The 18,137-nt window shown below is 34.6% G+C and overlaps 2 protein-coding genes across 3 annotated transcripts; both read left to right on the top strand.

Annotated features, from left to right (window-relative positions):
* Positions 1-762: 762 nt before the first annotated feature.
* LOC103503192 (uncharacterized) lies at positions 763-8,364 on the top strand. 2 transcript variants are annotated; one of them, XM_051090162.1, is made up of 17 exons: positions 763-876; positions 1,171-1,302; positions 1,435-1,485; positions 1,586-1,761; positions 2,011-2,082; positions 2,192-2,303; positions 2,908-2,992; positions 3,076-3,127; positions 3,205-3,266; positions 3,344-3,459; positions 3,542-3,657; positions 5,137-5,205; positions 5,417-5,474; positions 5,706-5,779; positions 6,964-7,012; positions 7,144-7,223; positions 8,091-8,364. In XM_051090162.1, the coding sequence occupies exons 2-17, from the start codon at positions 1,185-1,187 to the stop codon at positions 8,151-8,153; spliced, it is 1,353 nt and encodes a 450-aa protein (XP_050946119.1). In that variant the 5' UTR covers positions 763-876; positions 1,171-1,184; the 3' UTR covers positions 8,154-8,364. The 2 variants fall into 2 exon arrangements, with proteins under 2 accessions (XP_050946119.1, XP_050946118.1); XM_051090161.1 differs by lacking the exon at positions 763-876 and having other exon boundaries at positions 994-1,302.
* A 1,451-nt stretch (positions 8,365-9,815) lies between these two features.
* Positions 9,816-17,152, top strand: LOC103498637 (ribosome biogenesis protein BOP1 homolog). Its single transcript, XM_008461299.3, has 18 exons — positions 9,816-10,055; positions 11,347-11,567; positions 11,715-11,834; positions 11,984-12,138; positions 12,696-12,813; positions 12,918-13,019; positions 13,300-13,456; positions 13,769-13,877; positions 14,000-14,102; positions 14,266-14,416; positions 14,513-14,645; positions 14,732-14,838; positions 14,917-14,984; positions 15,083-15,143; positions 15,567-15,794; positions 15,904-15,988; positions 16,530-16,708; positions 16,873-17,152. Exons 2-18 carry the CDS (start codon positions 11,358-11,360, stop codon positions 16,956-16,958), a joined length of 2,172 nt encoding a protein of 723 aa, XP_008459521.1. The 5' UTR covers positions 9,816-10,055; positions 11,347-11,357; the 3' UTR covers positions 16,959-17,152.
* The last annotated feature ends 985 nt before the right edge of the window (positions 17,153-18,137 follow it).

Below are 18,137 nucleotides of genomic sequence, written 5' to 3'. Positions count from 1 at the left end.
TAAAATAAATCGACATTGTTATCACTAGAAAAATTCGATTGAGACTTTTCCTTAAAAATTTATATTTTAGAACAAATCAAAGAAGATTTTTATAATCATACAAGGTAAAAATTGGTTATTATAATTTTAGGTTATTATAGTTGAGTGATTATTTGTGTTTTGAGGTGTATATTATTTTTATCATGGATTATAATGATACATGTTTAAGAAGTAAACTGATTTAGTTTGATAATAAAATAGTAAACATTGTAGTAAATAATAAAACGAATATAAATGTAAAATACGAAAAACCGTAGCGGGTAGTAAATACTAACAAACAAGAGGTTTTGAAATAAAAAATAAATAAAGTATTTACCGTAGACACATATGATCATCATAATTTGGATGGTTTTTGTCTCAGACAACTCAAGGTAAGGAGTGAACTATCGAGAAATTGATAATATATAAAATTAACGTGTTTTCAGTGGTGGGACAAACAATGAGTAACCAACATTTATTTTACATTCTATTTTGTCATTGTCATGACTGTCACTTCCTTTGAGAATGAAGACGGTAACAATAGTCATAAAGTTTCAAATAGAAAATAACATCAAAGTAATCGAATGAGTCCACCATTTTCATTGCTACTAATCTTATTACGTTTTCACAAGATTTTCTAGTACAACACAATCAAGGTCGAGAAATTCAAACTTCTCACCTCTAAGATAAAAAAACCAAATCCACTAATGTCGAACTAACTCATTTGGGCATGTTTTTGGTATAGCATAAATTGAACAAAGAATAAGAAAAGAAAAAGAAATTTTAGAATCACATCTCCCTCGGTCGCCCGCCGTCCTCCGACGCCGTCGCTGCTGGGACCGGCCGCCTCCGACTGCCGTAAGTTTTGTCTCTCTCACAGTTTCGCGCGTGATGATACGCGGCTCATCAATAGGCGGTTCGAACCGACCGAACTGTCCGAACCGAAAAAGAAAATGCAACTTCCCGCCAAAACTTCCCATATTCCCCCAATTTCTCAATCGATTGCCGCCACTTCTTTTCATAATCACATCTCTCTCGGCTAAGTCGAATCCCAGTTGTCCAAATTTTCGATCCAACTTCATAACCCATCACGTCCGGTTTGATTATTGGTTAATTTTCCGTCTGCTGATTCAACTTTGCAGCAATTTACAGGTGCTGTGGCGAAAATGGTTACTGCAGCAGTTGAGAATGGCGGAAGCGATATGGTAATTGATGGTAACGAACAGAAGCCGAAGAAGAGTGTTTCTGATGGGTTCGATGCGAATTATCTCAAGATTTATTACGGTGAACTATTTATACATTTTCGAGTTGTTAGAAACTTTTGTATTGAGTCAATGGTTCTATCAAATTTAGTTTATTTTTCTCGTTTATGTTTTTTTTTGGTACTGAGAGGATATGAAATGTTAATTCTTGCAGGAAAGCTTTTCCCGTATGCTGATTTTTTCAAATGGATGTCTTATGGAAATGGTAAGCCCTTGATTTTGGGAATCAGAAACAAAATATTATCCCCCAGAGGAAGCTAATTAATAATTGTAAGTGTAATCTTCCTGCTTTTATGTACTGGTAGATGGAAAGCATCCGGGCAGTGACCAATCATACTTTGGCCGAAGAGAGTTTTCATTCACCTTGGATAATGATATTTATCTACGATTCCAATCTTTCAATAATCTTTCTGAAATGGAAATTTCGATCAAGGAACAATGTCCATTTAAAATTGATATTGGGCCTGTATACAGTGTGGATGTAAGTAAGATTCTTCCCAGTTTCTCTCATCAATTTAACACTCTCCTTCCAGTTTTCTCATGATTTCTGATGATTTGCATAATTTGGTTTCAAGTAATCCGATTTATTTCAGTAATTCAAGGCAGCAGACATTTTGCATGGTTGTTTTGAGTATTTTTGTTTGAAAGAGTTTTTTTTTTTTTTTTTTTTTTTTTTTTTTTTGCGAGATTCATTTGTCTCTCTCACACACTTCCAACTTTTCTACTTCAGCCTGCAAAGAGACATGCATATGCTGGCGATAACGTATTTACTCCAGTGGAAAGGGAGCTGGTTTTTGATATTGTAAGCAGATTGTTTTTCATGATGCTCACTATATTCTAATTCTATTTAAAAGTTAATTACTAGGTTATTTTCATTGAGAAATTAATTGAAAATTTTCCTCCATATGCAGGATATGACCGATTATGATGATGTTAGATATTGTTGTTCTGGAGCTGATGTTTGCTTAGATTGCTGGCCTCTAATGACAGCTGCCATAAAAGTGATCGATACTACCCTTCGAGGTAAAAATATTTGCCATATGTTTCTGAAAAGTAGTTCAAGAAATGAGTATGTTTGTATCCATTCTCCCAACTATTAACTTGGAAAGGAATGAACACAGAGAATGTTGTATATTATTTAATGCTAGCTCTCTTGAGAGAAATCATTTACCTTCTTGGTAGCTTCTCCTCCAGATCCCATGCCTAAGCCTATTTCTTTTTTCACTTTTGTTGAGAATGAGATATTCCATATTGGACTCTTAAGTGTACTTACTTCCTTTTAACTTATTCCTAAAGGCTTACTTCAACATGTAATTTTATTCAAAGAGAAGTAGGAAATATGATATGCATAAAAGTTGTTGCCAGTTCTGTTCTGCAGTACTACTTTATCTTGTGGAGCCAGTTATATGTGTAATGGTTATCTTTATTTAAATATGTCCATTCATTGAGCCTATCTCAACAAATATTTTGAAGGGATATTCTAAATTAACCATTGTGGCACTTCACGTTGTCCATTGCATCTGAGAATTAAGGTTTCAATTGCGGTCCTTTGATTAGAATCATTAGATAGTACAGGGTGTTCTGTTCTCTCCCATTAGATACACTTCACTTGAAATTTTTGTTGCAGATGACTTTGGTTTTAACCACATTCTATGGGTATTTAGTGGTCGCCGTGGTGTTCATTGTTGGGTCTGTGATGGGAAAGCTAGAAGGTAAAGCTAGTAATCAAATTGTTGAATTTGTAGTAAATTATATTATCTGTAAAGGTCTAAAATTCCCACCATCACTGCTACAGGTTGTCTAATGAACAGCGAGCTGCCATTGCTGAGTATTTCCATTTATATCAGGTTATACTGTGGTGTTATAAAATATTGGCCTATTGGGAATTTTAGTATCTATGGAGCTGAATATGGTTAATGTGCAGGGTAATGAAAATAGTCGCAAGAAAATTTCTCTAACGGGTCCAGTTCTTCATCCATTCCTAGCGTAAGTGGTGCTTAATATTAAAATGTGATGATTCGAGTCTCATTTTCTTTCTCATCCAACGTATGTAACTTTTTCAGGAGATCGTACACAGAAGTTCTCAAGGATAGCTTTGAATCACAATTGCTTTGTAGACAAAAGATTTTTTCAACTGAGGAGAGATATGAGAAAATATTAGATATGATTCCTGATGAATGTAAGTGAATTTATGTATTTGTCTCAGGTAAGTACTGTCAGTATGATAATCTTTAGATACTAATAGAGTTTTACTCTTGCAGCCATTACCTCAGACCTACGGGGAAGGTGGCAAGATAATAGGCGATCCTCTAAAAATGATGTTAACTCATTAAGATGGGAGCAACTGAAAAATCTATTGCAATCAGGGAAACATAAGGTATAATCAACATCTATTCGTGTACTTGCAAGAAGTTACATCTTGGAATAGTTTATTGATGAGGAGTTTGTGTTGTAATGTTGCAGTTTGGAACCATTGTTGTCCAGTGTAATTAGTACCGAAAATAGAGTCAGAAGTGATTTTTCCCTTTTGTTTATGCTTTCTTTTTTCCAGCTAAATTTACTAAACAGGGGAGGGATAGCCAATATGCATGGTATTTTCCTCGGGGAAGCAAACATAGATTTCGAGCTTGAGGAAGATGAAGGAGCTAATATTTTTTAAAGAACTTTACCGAGTTACAGCTACTTTATGTTCTAAGGACTTTACTCCCCCTCCCCCTTCTGAAGCCAGTTCACCTTCTTACCTTCTCCTTCAATGATAACTTCATACACCTTTTCTCTTTCTGCACTATGTCTCACATTTATGGGTGATCGCAATTCAACTTTCTTCTGGTAAACGCCTCCAATTAACACCTTTGACCAATCTACTAACTCATCTACTCTCCTCTACCAATGATTAAAAACAAGTTTGTTTCTTTCAACTCCATAATTTCCATGAAAATCTTCTTTGCAAGTAGCATGAAACACTTCACCTTCATGGACACTTCTCCTTGAACCATACTTCGACAGATCTCTCAAACTCTTTTCTAGAGAAGAGACAACATTCAAGTAGTCTTGATAGGAACCATTTAATTGGAATATAAATTGTTCTTTAACTTGAAATACAAGAAATACAATAAAACTTCCCAGGTAATTGAAGAACTCTGATACCACCCTTTGGAGCAAGCTTAAGCCCAAACATCTAATTGATGGCTTGCCTTCGCTCCTTCTCACTTCATTCCTGTTCTCTTCTTAGATAATGAACTTATTAGCCAATGACTAATATGCCCTTATTATCCTAATAATATTTCTAACATTATTTTTCAAGGTCTGTCTTGCTTCACTCTTCCTTTGTGAAGAAGGGTACAGTTCTTTAGAGGTGTGATAAGATCTAGAGAGGAGGATTGTCCCTAGCTTGGTTTATGTCTTGGTCTAGGTGTTTGAGCCTAATGACGTTCCTTTATTATTTTTTTTTTTCGGGGGGGGGGGGGGGGGGGGGGGATTGTCTAGTCAGGTTAATTCCAATCTGCCCTTTTTGTGGGCTCATGTTGCAAGCCTATTTTTGTCCCTTTGATATTCTATCATCTTTTTCGATCAGAACTTGGTTCTTCTATTGTATTTGTGCACATACAAATATTTGTTTCAACATTTATCATGTGCAATCCAAGTAGCTGTAATTGTTATTTTCAGTTGCCTTTTCTCCGTCATCTAGCTTCCTCTTTCCCCTTCTTCATTTCTTTCTAGCCATGCTGTGTGGCTGTCAATAAGATGTGTCTTGGTGGAACATATTCTTTTCTTTTTTCTAGTCTTATATGTGAGTATTTGGTTGTATAGAACTGTGCTACATTTAGTCAATAATTACGATGTTTTCTCTGTTCAGGCACAAGGAATGCGTAGGCATGTTGAAGAGATTGTTTTCTCTTTTACCTACCCTAGGCTTGATTTGGAGGTATTTGTATTACCTGACTTTCTCTTAAGATTCTTAACTAGATTTTCTTTTTCATTTATTGTAATTAGATCAATTTGTTCTTGCATTTAGCTTTGTTACATTTTGGATCTCTAATTGGCATGGATAGGGATTGCAACAAAAAATTTCTAATTTACTTGTTAACGCTGATTTTAATTTACTCCCTTGATGAGGCAAGTTCTTTATTGTTCAGGTTACTAAACACATGAACCATCTGCTAAAAGCACCATTCTGTGTTCATCCCAAAACAGGTCGGTGTTGGAATTAAATGCTAAAGTTAAATTAGTTGTGACTTGCTGAAACCTCATTGTGGTCTCAATGTAAAAGATTCATAAGGTTCTTATCAAAAAATAATAATTAAATATCATTAAAATGCACTTGATTTTGGAACCCTGATTAGAACGAAGGATCCAATTTTTCACTTTTGTGAACAGAACATGTGGTTACATATCACTGAATCTTACTTTTCCTTTTTATTCCAGGTCGTATCTGTGTCCCTATAGACCCTGAACACTGTGATGAGTTTGATCCTACTACTGTGCCAACTGTTGCCCAGGTAAAAATAACAAGAAATAAATGCATATTGCATAAATATTATGCTTTGCAACTCATTTGCAGCGAGGAAAATGTTTACTTTTCAGTTTAATACCTGATATTTTGTTGTGATTTAGTATACATAAGCTGAATTTTGGAATTTTTATTGTGTGTATATATATTTTTTATTATAAATGTCAGCAAACTTTAATCTTAAAAGGAAAAAGAAACAGAGAAAAAACCTAAAGGGCAAGGGAACAAGGTGTCTCCTCCCCAAAGCACGAGAATTATCAAAAGACCTTTCAATTGGTTGATTGCACAAGTGGTGCAATTACAAAAAGGATTGTGAAGGCTATTCCAATAGAGGTCGTTTCTTGTACAAGATCGCTAAAATAATTAAAAGAACTACACTTATCTGAAAAAACCGTAGCAGTCCTTTCCTTCCACAATAACCATAAGATTGCCTTCTGCACATTGCTCTAAAGCACTTTGGTTTTGTCTTTCAACTCTCCTCCACTGAAAGAATCAGCCATCCAATCTTTAACTGACCCGGGCATGCATCAGTCCAAATTAAACAGCCTCCTGAAATGCTCCCAAACCCTTCTACAGAAGTCACAATTGAGAAATTAGTGGTTCAAGGTTTCCTCACTTCTTACACCATGCACATGTTGGGGGATAAATGGGGAAATCTACTTGAACTTTTGACATTTATATTGGTACTATCAAAAGTCGTGGTCCACAAAAATAACCTAGTTTTTTTTTGTGAAACTAAACCCTTTCAAATATAAAGCCAACAACATAATTCAGGAGCCTTCTTTTTTTGAGCAATTCAATATAGGCAGACTTTACAGAGAACTTCCTACGCAACTTCACCCTCCAGACCAACTGATCTTCTGGGAATAAAGGGTCTACACTCCTTCAGAATAATACTGAGGTTGCTCCATTCTTCCAACTCCCTATCAAAGCAACTTTTTCTCAGCTTTAAATCCCAACTAAGGCCCATGAGATTCCACAAATCACTTTGCTTTGTTAGGCAACCAAAATTTTAAAACATCAATTGGTAGCAGCTTTTTCTTTGTGCATTCTGGCTGAAGAAAGATGATAAATACTTGTACAGATAAACCAAGATACAAAGCAATTATTCCATTATTCTTTATGGTAATTTGGTTTCTGTGCAATAACTTGAATTATAATGATGGATTGCAGCTCCTAGAAGAACTTAATGCAGCAGACATGGAAGTAGATAGTGAGACTGGTACGTTATACGATATCCTATCTTTACTATAGATTCGAGAGGTTCCTCCTTTAATTGCTTAGGTAACTGCAGTAGGATAACTCAATAAAAGTGATTAATCAATGCTGTTACAATCTTTTTCTTTAAGACAGACTGGGATAGAACCTCACTTGGCGAATCAATTAGGTTTTTCAGATCAGCATTCTTACGGCCATTACTAAAATCATGCAAGGTAATTCTTTCTTGATATATGGAGAAAATATCTGACCTTAGAAGTTTTAGATCAATCATTCTTCTAGGCTCTAAACTGTGCAGGTAATTATCAGTCTATTAGAAGAACTATGCTACTAATTGTACATCTGTATAGTTTCTTTGCTTGTGTTCTTGTCGTTTTATTGTTTTTATATTGAATAGTTTGTTTGTGGGGGTATACCTTTATACACCCTCTTTTAGAAGGTTTGGTAGCTAGTAACATTCAAGCTCATAAAAAGATTCTTCAACTGTAAGAAAATACATCAATACATGAGAATGATATCAAGCTAGTATTAAATTGAGCATGGGTCTGCGTCAACTAACATAGTGTTGTATTGTTAACTTCAAAGTCATAGGTTTGATTCTCTCATCCCACGTATTGTAAAAAAAATAAACTAGTAGTTACAAACCACTCAATTGACAAACCTCCATGACGACTCATTAAACCTCACTCCCTCCCAGCACCTCTTCCAAGACCTCCCTCTCAACCCCCCCTAAAAATCTTGTCTTTCATTTGAGCTACACCCTCCACAAAATAGCCAAACAAGCTTGTCACAAGACTTTACCTCTACCCTGGAAATGAGAGTTCGTCAAGGTCTCCATCAAAGAGCTAAAATCGTATTACACACCTTGGCCACCTCAAACGATCAAAGCAGCAAGATTATTTTTCAGTTGTGGGTTGCATTTTAACTGTTTTGACGGTTGTTATTTATGTTCTATTGGATTTTGTCTAAGTTAGCTAAAATGTATGAAATGCGACACCTTGTACCCACCTCTTCCAACACAAAAAATGCTTTAAACGCATGAATGCTATGTCTTTCTCAGCCATAATTCTTGTTTCTTGCAGGAGGAGATAGAATCTTCATACAATGCTAAAGTGCAACAGTCGAAAAATTCTCTGAGTTGGTAGAGATTAGAGAGCTATATTATTAAAGAAACGCCCTTTTTTAGCTTCTAGAAGTGTACCGCAATTTTCTATTGTCTTAGAGTTGCAGTGTATATAGAATCAGGTTAACTTAATTATGTTACAAGGGTCGTTCTGTATATTGGCTGCCTTATTGATATGAGGCTGAACAAGTTGGCATATTGTTTTCATTATGATCAAAGGTAGTTTGGAGAAATTATACTTTTTTTTGGGGGGGTTATTTTGATGATTTTATTATATATGATAGTTCAAGGCTCCACCCTTCTCTAAATATTTGATTCAATTTAGACCATTTTCAATGTCATTTTTATCATATTTTTTATGCACAAAGTACTGTGACTCACAATGAAAGCCACAAAAGGACCAATGTCACATTTAACACTTTAGTGGACAAATTCTACCATTGGGAATTGTTGATTTCATAATGGGAAACCTAAAAATGTCTCATAAATTAACCAGCTTCCCATCATTATAGTTTGGAGAATTGCAATGCAATTTACAAATGAGTACATGTATCTTACCACAACCTGTTGGCAGTTATATCCAAGGCTAAATGGCTTAGCACGGCTTCCTTTAAAAGCGAGAAAACAAAAATTTGTGACATGTTTGGATTGACTAGATTAAAAAAAAAAAAATTGATAAAAATTGTTTAAAATAGATTTTAAAAATATTGTAAAAATTATTTTAAACCGTTGTCAAACACTTCACATGTTTTTAAACTTAAGCATTAAAAAAGTTAAACTAAATAACCAAATTAGATTGAAACTTTTGTATGCAAACGAAAAGTTTGGGTAAATATGTGTTCGAATACATGTGTGACATGCCCAAATATATGAAGGTAAATGCTATTTTTGTTAAGATAACTAATCCTACTTTTTTTTTTGAAAAAAAAAATAGTTGCATATACTATATACCGTGTTATTTGATAATAAATTGTTATTTTATCTATTATTATGAAAAATTCAATGTTGCTAACAAAAGTTTAACTCAATTGACATTAGTGTAAAAGCCAAATAGAATACAAAATAGGCAAATAAGTATAAACTTCAAACTTTATGAACTAAAGAGTATTTTTTTTTATTATAGCGTTTGAGCTTGAAAAATGAGACATATTTGGAGAGTAGTATTTAACTTAAATAATAAGTTCCAATTAGGGGGTGTGGGTTGGGTTTTCCGCGACTCTATGGGGTCCTTGATCGAGATCATGAGAGTTTTATTGATGCATTTCGAATCTTTGGCACCTTTGCTAACCATAGAATTCAAGTCGTCTAAAGCTATTTATGCATTATTGGATCCAAACTGTGATCTTTATGTTGTATTGAATCATTAATGTTCATATGTTAACTAATGCCTTCAAATCTGTCTCCTTTTTTGAGTGTCCGAGGAAGAATAATATGACGTTAGTCGGATTAGTGGTTTCTCTTACTGAGTGTTTATTTTGAGCTCTAGTTCTTGTTTGAAAGATTTTATGGTGTGACATTGGGGAACGATTTTGTATGAGGAGGGGATGTGTACTCTTTAGTTGTTGGTTTATTGGTCCTTTTTTTAAAGAAAAAAAAACTTAAGTAATAGTGTTTATTTTTTAAAATTTTATTTTCAAAAACATATTATATATATATATATATATATAAGTTTAGGTTTAAAAATAAAAAGAGGAAAGACGTCTCGAGCCTTCCCTCTTCACGTACAGACATCCGAACCTGTCACTGCCGCCCGCCGTCTCCCTCCGACTAGCCTCCCTACGGCACACGTCGTCTCCGGCTCACGCCGACGTAAACCACCGGTTATCCTCGCCGGTGTTTCTCTCTGTCCCAATCCATCTCTCGCAGCTCTCTGTCTCCCCTTAAAATCACGTCCTTCGGCCACCGCCGCCGGAAGTCCTTTTGGGTAAGATTCAGTGCGTGGGAATGCTTCAAACTCCTTTCCAATTCAAATAAGGTTCTTTAAAATTGTCCCTAATAGTTGGAAGCTCATAGTTGTAAATTTGGAGTAGAGTAGCTTAATATAAATTCGAACACTTCTCTGCAAAGTTTCAAGTCCGTCTTGGTGAGTGTCAGGTAAGAAAGCTTTGTTCCGGTCTTTCCGAACTCTTAATTGTATAATACAAATAGTTTTGGACTCCTGGACTTGTTCCAACGAAGACTCGAGCTCTTTTGGGTAAGATTTAGGTGTTAAAGTATTGTTTGGACCCTTTCGAACTCTTAGCAAGTTCTGTAAATTTAGTAACTTAGTTTAAGACTATTTTTCTTAATATCCATAAGTATCCGGCCCGACTTATTCGATGCACAATCCGCTTTACTCGACAGCATTTGGGTGTCAGGAAAAGTAGTAGAAAATTATTTCTAGGTGCGGATTGAACCATAACCTTTTAGCCATTTATGTATGAAACTCTATTTTTGTAGTTAGGACCTGATTCGTAGTGTTTACTTTAAGAGTTAAGGTTTTGGATAAAGATTATCTCCTCCAGATTCTTTAAGTTTTGATTTAGGATGTCGAGTTGACTTATGTCTTGTTCCTGTTACTTTTCTTAATTGGGTACCCATTCGGCTTGTTTTAGGAGCACGATAGGTAAGTAGACTTCTACGAAATTCTGAAATAGTTGTGTGTAGTCATGATTGGCATGCCTCGATGCATGTGGATATACTGATTTATATGGTCGAACACGACTGGATGCTTGTTGTGATGATTGTGAAGTATAGCCTTTGCACCTTGCTGTTACCCTATCTATATCAGTGCATTATATATCTATGAGAATACATAGCATTTCAATATGGGATTTACTAAATCAAGTATTCTTATTGCTGCCTTCATCACCCTTTTCATTTTCATAGGAAAAATAACTAAAACCAGAGAATATTATAGGAAGAAATTATCAAGAGATAAAGTTGATTTTTGACAATAGTTTCTTGAGAAAATGTATTGCAAATCCAAGTTAGTTGTCTAGTATCTCAAACTGTTTTTTTAAACGATGTTACAAATCCTGCATATCCAAACCAATAAGTCCCTCTAACCCTTGGACTGCATTTGTTTAAATGGGCTAAATAGGTGGTCTTGTATAGGGACTTATCTTCCATATCAAACATGTCTGCTCTGAGTTGATTAACAATAAAATCATGTAAAATCCTACATTGGTTCTTTTTGTTCTTCACCTTCTTTCTCACTAGTCATTCTTACACAGGGAAATAAATAATGAAGTTGAAGCTTGACAACAAGAGCTCGCGAAAGGCATGCAAGCTACAGACAAAGCATGGTAAAAAGAAAAGCCACGTCAATGAAAGCAAAAGTCAACCCACAAAGCAGAATGATGTTGAACTAGATTTGGAACAAGAAGCTCCAACTCTAGATGAGGATCCAGTACAACAACATTTAGATTCTTCTCCACCCTCCGATTGTAACGAGGTTTGTAGGTTTTATCTTTTTAGTAGAAACCTATGTTTTCGATTTTTGTATAGTCGTTGGACGTTTTTTAGAAATTGTGTTTTGTCTTTTATTTTAGGATTTTTTGAACCAAATTGCGTATAATACTTTTTAGAGTTACTGTTGCAGGATAATGTCAATGCGGGCGATGATCATCATAATTTAGAGAACGATGAGGACCAAGAAAATGGTAATGACAACCCCATACCTGATCAAGTAGAGGAGGAAAGTGATTCATCTGAGGATGAGGTGGGTGTAATTTTAATAGGCACATAAAATGATGATAACTTCTGGAATATCCTTCAATATATTTTATAATTTGAGTTATTGACATCAACATTGATATTTTTATCCTTAAGCAGCATGAAGTTTCCTTCTTAAATTTTGATTGTTTGCAGGTAGCTCCTAGGAATACAGTTGGAGATGTTCCCTTGGAATGGTATAGAGATGAGAAACATATCGGATATGACATATCTGGAAAGAAAATATTGAAGAAAGAAAGAGAAGACAGATTACAATCATTTTTAGCAAGTGCCGACGACTCAAAAAGTTGGTAAGTTGTTGGTTGTTGAGATCAATTCTTGTCTTCCTCCCATACTAGCTTGATTTATCATTCATCTGAAGAAGTGTCGATTATGACTATCATTTTATGCTTTTGTAATTTATCTTGACCAACAGAGGTACTCGTTAACGTTCCTTTTGCTTTTGCATGTGACATCTCAAAATATTTTTTCTCATATCATGTATATATAATAATATAACTATAGAGTACTAGTTGATCACACACAACTTGTCCAATCTTAGCACAATTGTTTCAAAGACAACTTTTGGCTTAGGGAAACTTTGAGGATATTGATAAATATGCTAGGTGAGTGGCTACTTCTTCAAACTAGTATATACACATCATCAACTAAATGAGGAAGTGATTGAGAAAGCTATAACATTTTTTTTTGTATTTTGATTTTGAATATTTTATACTGATCATGACAAGCTTTTTACCAAAATCCACCACTCACTCTGACACTCCTAACTGTGTTGAGTATATGCATTCAATTGTTTTATGGGGTGTTTTTAGCGATTTTTTTAGTCTATTAACTTATCATCCATTAGGCGCAAGGTATATGATGAATATAATGATGAGGTAATAGAGTTGTCGAAGGAAGAAGTCAGGCAACTGCGGAGACTGCTCAAAGGAAAGGCGCCACATGCAGACTTTGATCCTCATGCGGTTTGTAGTTTGTGATGATTTTAGCTCAAAAGTTATTTGATAAAATATTTCTTGCAACGACATGCTTTTCCTAATTTATTGCTTTTTTTTTTTTCCAATTTCAGCCTTATGTTGATTGGTTTAAGTGGGATGATGCTAAGCACCCACTGTCAAATGCACCTGAACCAAAGAGGCGTTTTATCCGGTCAAAATGGGAGGCCAAGAAGGTAATGGTTGCAAATTTGTTCACAGATAAAAATTGCTTCATGTGTTCTACCATTTTAGTCTTTAGCAGAATTTTCTGCATAATAAGAAATGTTTTTCCATTGACCATAATCATATATTTGATTGTACTAATGTACACTTGTGATTCTTTCATATTTCTTTCCTTGTATGTTCTTCAATTTTCATTGAATCTTGATTTATTATATAGGCATTTGCTTACCTGTGATGATATACTAGTTCGATGTTTTTTGCTCACATTTTCTGGTTTTGGCAAATTCTTAGGTTGTTCGATTAGTTCGGGCAATTCGAAATGGACATATTAAGTTTGACAAGCCCAAAGAGGAGCAACAGTTCTACGATTTGTGGGGTGATGAGTCGAGCACCACAGAGAAGACCTCACATCTGTCTTACATTCCTGCACCAAAACCAAAGTTGCCAGGTATTCTTTTAATTGTTTTTCAGATTTTTAGGTGTTTACCACTTTTATCTGGCTGATTGGTAAAATGCAAATTAAACTAGAATTATGTTGCAATGTAAGAGATGGACTTACAAAATGAACCAAGTAATCTAAGGAACGTAGACCCTTACTTTCTTGAGATCACCCAGGCTTTAAGCCGATTGAATTGATGCCTAACTTTCTCTTCTCCTACCTCCTTTCTTATAACTCCTTAACCAATTACTAATATACTCCTGTAATGCTATAATATCATTTCTATAATTTATTTGCTAAAAGTGTATTACTTTTTGACAGGTCATGATGAATCATATAATCCTTCACTGGAATATATCCCTACTCAAGAAGAAATAAACTCATATCAGTTAATGTATGAAGAAGATCGACCAAAGTTTATTCCTAGGAGGTGATAAAGCTTTTTATATAGCCATTAGCTTCTAGTATTATTCATTTTATTTTAATCATCTAGTTATCTCCTTTGTTTTTGTTGTGCATCCATCGGTTTATATTTATATTTGTTATGGTCAGGTTTACGTCCATGAGAAGTGTACCTGCCTATGACAATGCTCTTAAGGATGCATTTGAGCGTTGTTTGGATCTCTATTTGTGCCCTCGTGTTCGGAAGAAGCGTGTAAGCAAAACAGATCAGGATCATTACTTTTCTTAAAAAAACCCTTCCATAATTTTTTAAGTCTTACTGAGATTTGGGTTATATTGATCTTATTCTATTACATTAATTACTATTCAAATAGATTGATCTTTTCTTTTTTCTTCTCATAACTTCCATGTTTCAGATTAATATTGATCCTGAATCTTTGAAACCTAAGCTGCCAAACCGGAAAGATCTTAGACCTTATCCGACTACATGCTATCTTGAATTTAGAGGTCATAAGGATGCGGTAATGTCCATTTCAACTGAAGCCAATGGTCAATGGATTGCCTCAGGTAAGAATGATTAATGTAGAAATTTGATTATTTTTGTTCACGAGACTAAAACAATTGTTTTGATTTGGATCTTCTTTTATACTATTGCGAGTCAAGGTTCATTGGATGGAACTGTTCGGATATGGGAAGTTGAAACAGGCAGATGTCTTAAAGTGTGGGAGCTTGGGGAACCTGTGAAGTATGTAGCTTGGAATCCTAAGCCTGATCTTCCGATATTGGCTGCTGCTGCGTAAGACTAGTGATATCATTTTGAGGATGTTTAAACTATGGTATAATATCTTCTTTTTTGTTAATTTTCTAATAAACATTCTGCAGGGGTGTTGATGTATTGCTTTTAAACACTGGTCTTGGGGATGGGGAGGTTCAAGCAAAAATTAAGGAAGTTCTCCATGTTGACAAACTTCCTGCAACAGAAAATTCTGGTAGTATGCAATTGTGATTTGTCTTAGTTCCTTGGTTAAGTTAATTGTTGTCCTAATTTGTTGTGATTCTATGCATAGATAAAACGCCAGCTGCGACCTGGCTTCAAGATGACAAGACTGGGGGGATTAGATTAAGGCATTTTAAGGTGCTTTCTATTCACATTCTCTCCCTAATGTTAATCAAGTGACTCTTTCTAAATGACTAATGTAACTAGAGTTTCTTGTCTTCCAATGTGAGTTGCAGAGTGTATCTGCAGTTGAATGGCACCGTAAAGGAGACTACCTTTCAACAGTTTTACCAGCTGATATCCTATTCAATTTTGTTTTGGAGTTTTACCACCTTTATTTCACTTGAATTTTCATTCAGTTACATGTGTCCGTACATCTAGTCTATCGTAAAGCCTTCGATTCTTATATTTATTCTATGCATTTGTAAAAATTGTATTTTATTGTCTAAGTTTTGATGAATAACATCTGTTTGCTGAAGTCAACCTGATGCCATTTAGGTTCATGCCTTCTTTTTCACCTATATGTTCTTTTGAAGTCCATGATTCTAAGTTTGCAAGAAAATAAATATCGCCTCTTAGGTTGAGTGTACTTATGAGGCCTTATGCTCCTTGGCATAAATAATGCTGTGTGCCTTATATTTTCTTGTATGTTGGATGAAGTGGTAACATTTATATTTTTGTTTGTTTAAGACAGCAACAGTTTTCCTTGACTTGTTTTACGTGAATCAAGAGCAGTTCTTATTCATCAGCTCTCTAAAAAGTTAACACAAAAAATTCCATTCAAGTTGCATGGGCTTCCTGTTTCATCAGTTTTTCATCCCACTCAATCTATTCTTTTTGTATCAACGAAGAAGGAGGTTCGTGTTTATAATTTATTGAAGCAAAAGCTCCTGAAAAAACTGAAAACTGGACTCCGTGAAGTTTCTTCTATTGCTGTGCATCCAGCTGGTACATCTACGTTTAAGCCTCATTGGCGACTTGATTACATTACATTGTGCTGTTTCCATATAAAAACTTTGTTTCTGAAGAAGTTCTTGACATTGAATTTTGGATGTAGGTGACAATGTTATCGTGGGGAGCAGAGAAGGAAAGTTATGTTGGTTTGACATGGATCTTTCATCAGAGCCTTACAAAATTCTCCGGTAATCTGCCCTCAGCCCTGGTAGAATGAATAGCTTGGGAAGCATTATGACTTTTAATTATTTGAATGTTAAACAATGTTCACATGGAGGGACTTTTTACCAAAGGAATTATTAAAAAAAAGGTCTCTGAAATCGAAGTCCAAGAAAGAAACCCAAAACCTCATAAAAAAACTAGACCTTGCTAGGATCTCTCACCATACCTCCAAACACTTTATTGTTCCTCACTCCCAAATATCCCATAATAATGCACATGCACATACTCCTGCAAACCAAAAAAAAAAAATCCTTTGTTCTTGAAGGGTGGATGGAGGAGAAACTCCCTGGTGAGAGATGTTCAAACATCTCCGGTCTCTCAAGTATAAAATTAAATTCCTTGGAGAAACCATTCCATATAGATCTCACACATTGATTACTCCCATTGAAAGCAATTGTTTCAAAAAAAAAAAAAAAGTTGAGGAATTTTTTTTTTTGAGAAACCCCAATGTTCTTACTATCTTTTGAAGTTGAATCTCTTAACATTTATTTGGGAATATTTGTGCAGCTGCCATCCGAAAGATATCACAAATGTTGCCTTCCATCGATCACGTCCATTATTTGCATCTTGCTCCGATGATGGCACCGCATATGTTTTCCATGGGATGGTTTACTCCGATCTTACGCAGAATCCTCTTATTACACCGTTGGAAATACTAAGAGGACACAAAAATGTTAATGGAAGAGGTGAGTAGATAAGTTCTTTTTGGATGTGAGGTTACAGCTTTTAAGCTTTTGATCGTCAAAATATGCATCAAGTAGAAAGAAAGTAGGCTTTGAACAAAAATATGCAATATTATTGTAGAAAACGATATTATCACACTATCACATTGCTTGTTTCTCAAATGCAGGAGTAATGGATTGCAAGTTTCACCCAATGCAGCCATGGTTATTCACTGCTGGTGCCGATTCAGTGATCAAATTGTACTGCCATTGAGAAGATTTTAGGAAACCAACCTAGCAGTTTGGTGTATGGGAATGTTCTGCTTGGATCTGATGAAGGTCAAGAGAGTCAAATTTTGTTTGCTCAATCTAATCTTTTCACAATTGTAAGGATTATACATGAATAGAAAGCTAGTCCATTCTTTAGAATCCATGTTTTAAAAGAACGAGATTTGTGATTTTTCCAAATTATTTGTGCCCTCCCTTGGAAAGGAAGTTGTACCACGGAATCACCTAAAATTTTGCTAAGGAAGTTAGGAATGGAGTTAAAGAGTATAGTAAAATGGTATGAGAATGAGTGTCATCTTTTGAAATTGGGTAATTAATTCTTATTTTGAAGATCTGACCCAAATGGGAAGAAATTTAATCGAAGAGACATTTTAGAATTCAACCATTTTTACCCTTGAAACAGATTAATATAATGACTTAGATTTAGAAGTCTAATGTCTAAGACTAAAGTTCAACAATTTCTTTTTCACACCTAATTACTAGCTTATAATTGTTTTTTGTTTTCTGAAAACAATAGTCTTTTTGTAATTAGATAATCAAGTATGATCCTATGACTCTTGTGGTTAATAACTAGTGCTCATGTATCACCCTTCGCATACTCACATGGTAGTTGAACATATGAGATATACCCTAAAGGTTTACTCTCGAACAAGACAATAAATAAAAAGTTATTAAGTGGAGATTAAACCTAAAAAAGTTTAAGGGTATTTGATTGACTTGACAATTGAATAACTCGAGGTTGAGTGAGTTTCGTTTTTAGATTTGATTAAGTTAAAAGGAAATGAGAGAAGTAAAATTGTTTTTGTCTAAAAATTAATGGTAAAAATATTAAAATTTTTGAATAATTCGTGATTGTTGTTGAAAATTTTTAAAGAAAGTTTGGAAGTATATCTAAAACTAAAAATATAGTTCAAAAATCCTCTATTTATATATATAATTTAGACATTTAGAGATTTATGTAGTGAACCAAAGTGCTCAATTATGCTAAACTTTGAAAGTTCTAAAAGGTTTGACCATGCTAAGTTGATCTAAAAAAGCATTAGAAGATAAGCATGAGTAGTTTTGTATGAGTATAAAAAAAAAATCAAATGGAGTTTGAATCTCTCTGTTCTTTTTAACTTAAAAAAATTGATGAATTTTAAAAGTTGAAAAGACCTCTTTCTAA

Source organism: Cucumis melo, chromosome 9, assembly GCF_025177605.1.
Source record: "Cucumis melo cultivar AY chromosome 9, USDA_Cmelo_AY_1.0, whole genome shotgun sequence".
Lineage (NCBI taxonomy): Eukaryota > Viridiplantae > Streptophyta > Magnoliopsida > Cucurbitales > Cucurbitaceae > Cucumis > Cucumis melo.
The sequence above is the reverse complement of the archived record's forward strand: the minus strand, read 5'-3'. Positions and strand labels throughout refer to the sequence as shown.